The 4867-nt window shown below is 40.3% G+C and overlaps 1 protein-coding gene across 2 annotated transcripts in view; it reads left to right on the top strand.

The window, feature by feature from the left end:
- Ap4s1 (adaptor-related protein complex 4, sigma 1 subunit) overlaps positions 1-4867 on the top strand; it is a 19488-nt gene that overhangs the window by 4455 nt on the left and 10166 nt on the right. For both annotated transcript variants that reach the window (XM_013033458.1, XM_013033459.1), the window contains exons 3-4: positions 831-917; positions 2504-2572. In XM_013033458.1, the coding sequence (XP_012888912.1) occupies positions 831-917; positions 2504-2572 (156 nt within the window). The remainder of the gene's footprint in view (positions 1-830; positions 918-2503; positions 2573-4867) is intronic.

Here is a 4867-nt window from a genome sequence, read left to right as displayed (position 1 = left end):
CACCAGAAAACTGAAAGTGGCGCTGTAGCTCAAGTGGTAGAGCGCTCGCCTTGAGCTGAAGAGCTGAGGGACAGGGCCCAGGCCCAGAGTTCAAGCCCCACGACCGACCAAAAAAAAAAAAAAAAAAAGGATTCAGGTAGATAGGTAAGTAGAATACTATTTATATTTGGGTCCTTGATGACTATTAAACAGTACAAAACTGAGCCTCTTTATTGCTCCCCAAGAATTCATGAGGAGGCAGAAAAAAGAAAACCTTCAGCATGTTTCATATTTTCCCATTAAAGCAGTTTAAAGTGCTGATTTTCGGGGAGAGAGGCTAGTATTTGGAATTATACTCAAGGCCTCTACCAATTCAGTGTCTCTGTCAGCCCCTTTTTGCAGATGGGTATTTTGAAAATAGGGTCTCACTTTGTGCCAGGGCTGGCTTGGATTTTGATCCTTCTATTTGGCCTCCAGTAGCTAAACCTCAATCTCCTCTTCAGCAGCTAAGAGTTCCGACTTGAGCCAGCACTATAGGCTGAAATGCTGATTATTCATTAGCTTTGCCCCCGGGCTCCTCAGAGAGCCAAGGGAAGGAATCCAAGAGAAGGAATACAGGGGATCACACAGACTCCTTTTTCCAAGGCTGTTTCTCTAACCACACCTAGAAATGCTTTGAAGCTGCCCCCTGAAGGTGGGGAGATGGCCAACAAAGGCTGCAGCATCTAACTATTCAGTCTTTCTAGGAATGTTTTGGTAGATGCTTAGAGCACAACCTAGGAATTACACATACTACTTTGAAGAAGTCTCTGCCAACCAAAGACATTAATATCTCATTGTGTTTCATCTAGTGCTCTTTCATTGAATATAAGGACTTTAAGCTGATCTACCGGCAGTATGCAGCTCTGTTCATTGTGGTTGGAGTGAATGACATTGAGGTAAGGTGACAGAAGAGCCTTTGGAAAATATAAGAAAACTAGAGATCAGTCTGCTTTTTATTCCTCCTGAGTTGACATTTTCTTCCTATTTATCTCCCTAAAAGTAATTATGTCTCTTGAAGGATCTTGGCTATTTTTTTTAAGCTTCCATACAGCTTTTTGGAAGAAAAAATACCTATGATACTTCTTAGATTTGATGGACAGCTTGTCAATTGGAGAAGAATAAAACCACAGATTGTGCTCCTGTTTTGTTTTTTGTATGTGTGCCCGCCTTGCACTTTGAAACTGGGCCCTGTTCGAGTTTGTGTGCTCAAGGCTAGTGCACTTCCACTTGAACCACAGCTCCATTTGTGGCGTTTTGGTGGGTAATTAAAGAGTCTCATAGACTTTCCTACTTGAGCTGGCTTTGAACCATGATCCTCAGAGCTCAGCTTCCTGAATAGCTAGGATACTAGATATGAGCCATTGGCACCTGGCTTGTTTTGTGTGTATGTGTGTGTTTTAGACAAGGTCTCAGTATGTTACCCAGGCTGATCTCAAACTTGTGAGCTTAAACTATCTTCCCACCTCATCGTCAGAATTTACTGTGACTACAGGCTAGCACCATACAGCTTGCTAGACTATGTGCATTTATTCTAAGCAATACCACTGTCCCTCCCTTGTTCTGTCACATAATGAGGCAGTTCAGGCAAGCATACAAGCCAGTCAGGCATGACACTGAACATGGGCTGACATGTCAGAGTGAATTATAAACATGATTGTGTTTATGTCTCCTCAGATTTAGTTCATACTTCAGAAAGGTCAGCCTTGGATCACTAGCCCATGAGGCCATGGGACTTCTGAAAGGGAGTTCCAAATCTAAAGGACTGAGATCTCATGGAACTATTGCTATCCTTAAACCACTTTGACATGGTTTCCCCATCTGTACACATGTAAATATGGTTTCATTAAAGAACCTGAAAGCCCGGCACCGGTGGCTCACATCTGTAATCCTAGCTATTCAGGAGGCTGAGATCTGAGGATCGAGGTTCAAAGCCAGCCAGGGCAGGAAAATCTGTGAGACTCTAATCTCTATAAGCCACCAGAAATCTGGGAGTGATACTGTGGCTCAAGGGGTAGAGCGCTAGCCATGCACTGAAGAGTTCAGGGACAATGCCCAGGCCCAGAGTTCAAGTCCCAGGAGCTCAGAATTCTTAGACTCTGAAGTTTCAATTTGGCCAGATACTTTATGAGCTAAAAAGAAAAATATTCCAGGCTAAGGTTTTCTATATTTCCCCCACTAATAAATGTGTGTGTGTGTGTGTGTGTGTGTGTGTGTGTGAGTGAGAGAGAGAGAGAGAGAGAGAGAGAGAGAGAGATTGGGATTTGAACTCAGGCTTGTGCTTGCTAGGCAAGTATACTACCACTTGAGCCATGCCCACAGCCAATAAGCATTTTTTAAAATACATGAATGCTAGGCCTGTTGTAAGTATTTTCCAGTGAGAAGTTTCTTTGCTCACACTCTCATTACACTACCTGCACTAAAACCTGAACTTTTACTGGGTATTTCTCTTACAATTAATTGTACCCTTTCTATTTTGTTTCAGAATGAGATGGCTATTTATGAATTCATCCACAATTTTGTGGAAGTTTTAGATGAATATTTCAGCCGAGTGGTAAGTCTAATGGCTAAAAACTAATTATTTTCCTCAGCCCAACATCTTTCTTTCATTTTTCTTTCTTTCTTTCTTTCTCTTTCCTTTCTCTTTCTTTCCTTCCTTCCTTCCTTTCCTTCCTTTCTTTCTCTCTCTTTCTTCCTTTCTTTCTCTCTCTTTCTTTCTTTCTTTTTCTTTCCTTTCTTTCTTTCTTTTTTTCTGCAATTCAGTCCCTTTAGGTTAACAGAGCTTTAAAAGTTAAAATACAAATAATAACCTTTTTTTCCTTGCTCATCTGTATGCATTAGATCTTTTTGAAGAATCAATTCATAAAAGGTGAAATACATCTCAGATTTTTTTTTTCTCTCAGTTACCAAATTTTGCAATCTACATTGCTCTCACACTTTTTTCTTTCCACTGATTTCATTCCTGACATATCAGGACCGTTTACACTTTAAGAGTCATTTCCTTCTTTTCATGTGAATCCTTGCTTTTCTTTTTCTCCTTTTGGTACTGGAAATTGAACTCAACACCTTGTATAAGTCAGACAAAGCCATCTACCACTTGAGGCATACCCTTAGCCCTTTTGTATTTTATTTCTGAGATAAGGTCTCACTGCTAACTTTATCTGGGCTGGCTTACAATTTGAGATCTCCTGCCTCCACCTCCCAAGTAGCTGGGATTATAGCTGTCAAAACTTTTGTTTTGAGGGTCAAAAATCTACTCCTGCCAGGTACTGGTGGCTCACATCTGTAATCCTAGCTACTCAAGGAGGTTGAGATCTGAGGATAGTGGGTCAAAGCCAGCCCGGGCAGCAAAGACTGTGACACTCTTGTCTCCAATTAACCACTAGAAAACCAGACATGGCACTGTGACTCAAGTGGTAGAGCACTTGCCTTGAGCTGAAGAGCTGAGGGACAGTACCCAGGCCCAGAATTCAAGCCCCACGACTGAAAAAACAACAACTGTGTATGTGGAATATGTGTATTCCATTTCAACCATTCTCTTCTCTTTTATTTCAGTAGCTTGTGTTGAAATACAACTTGCATGCCATATAATTCACCCATTTAAAGTATATAATTAGGTTTTAGTATTTACATGGTCATGAAACCATTAGCGCAATTAACTTAAGGTAGTTGTATCACTTGACAAAAAGCGTATCTACTAACATTTCCCAATTAACTCTCTCTACTTACTCCAGGTTCTAGATAACCACTAATTTACTTGCTAGGTCTGCAGCGTGACCTGTTCTAAACTTTGAAGAATATAGAATTATATAGTATGTGGTGCACCTTTCTTTTACTGCTTGTATTTTTAATATTGTGCCCAAAAGATTTTCAGGTTTATTCCTATATTTTCTTCTTAGAGTTTAGCTCTATGTCTAGGTCTGTGATCCATTTGGGGTCATTTTTGTATATATCCTGAGTTATGAATCTAAGTTCCTTCTTTTTGTTTCTTCTTTTCTTTATAGTAGTACTGGGGTTTGAACTCAGGACCATGCACTTGCTATTCTACCACTAGCCTTGTTTTATGCTGGTTATTTTCAAATAGGGTCTCATGAACTTTTCTGAACAGACTGGCTTCAAACCTTCATACTTCCACTCTCAGTGTTCTGACTAGCTGGGATCACAGATGTGAACCACCAGCACCCAGCATTAACTTCATTCTTTTTTTTGCATGTAGATGTCCAGGCATCCAAACACCATTTATTGATACTATTCTTTCCCATGAATTGCCATGGCACCCTTGTTGGGAAACAGTCAACCATAAATGGATCTCAGTTCCTTGCCATTAATCTATATGTTTATCTTATATTAGTCCTACATTCTCTTGATAACTGTAGCTTTGGAGTAAGTTGAAAACTCAAATGTCTTTTCATTCAAAAAGAATCAGTGCAGACAGTTTGCTTTGCTACCATATGCTTTTCTGAGCCTTGGTTAGACATTTTTGTGACACAAGCTTATTGTTTTTCTGTTTTATTTAGTTCATATGAAGGATTAGGAAGAAACTGTTGGAATGTTGCTTTTTCCTGAGGCAGAGATAGACTTTGCTCCAAAATTAGAAATACTGAGTTAACAAAAAAACTGAGAAGCCAAAACATTGTGTTCAGAGGTCATGCCTTCCACCCATTGCTAAGCCAGAAATGAATTTTGGCAAACTCTTCTTGGGGCAATCAACTAGTCTGTCTTTGTTGTCATAGTACATTAGTTCTTTTTTTTTTTTTTTTTTGTCGGTCGTGGGGCTTGAACTCTGGGCCTGGGCGCTGTCCCTCAGCTCTTCAGCTCAAGGCGAGCGCTCTACCACTTGAGCTACAGC

The sequence above is a fragment of the Dipodomys ordii genome, unplaced genomic scaffold (assembly GCF_000151885.1).
Source record: "Dipodomys ordii isolate 6190 unplaced genomic scaffold, Dord_2.0 Scaffold168, whole genome shotgun sequence".
Classification (NCBI taxonomy): domain Eukaryota; kingdom Metazoa; phylum Chordata; class Mammalia; order Rodentia; family Heteromyidae; genus Dipodomys; species Dipodomys ordii.
Note: the sequence above shows the minus strand (reverse complement) of the source record. Positions and strands in the feature narration are given on the sequence as shown.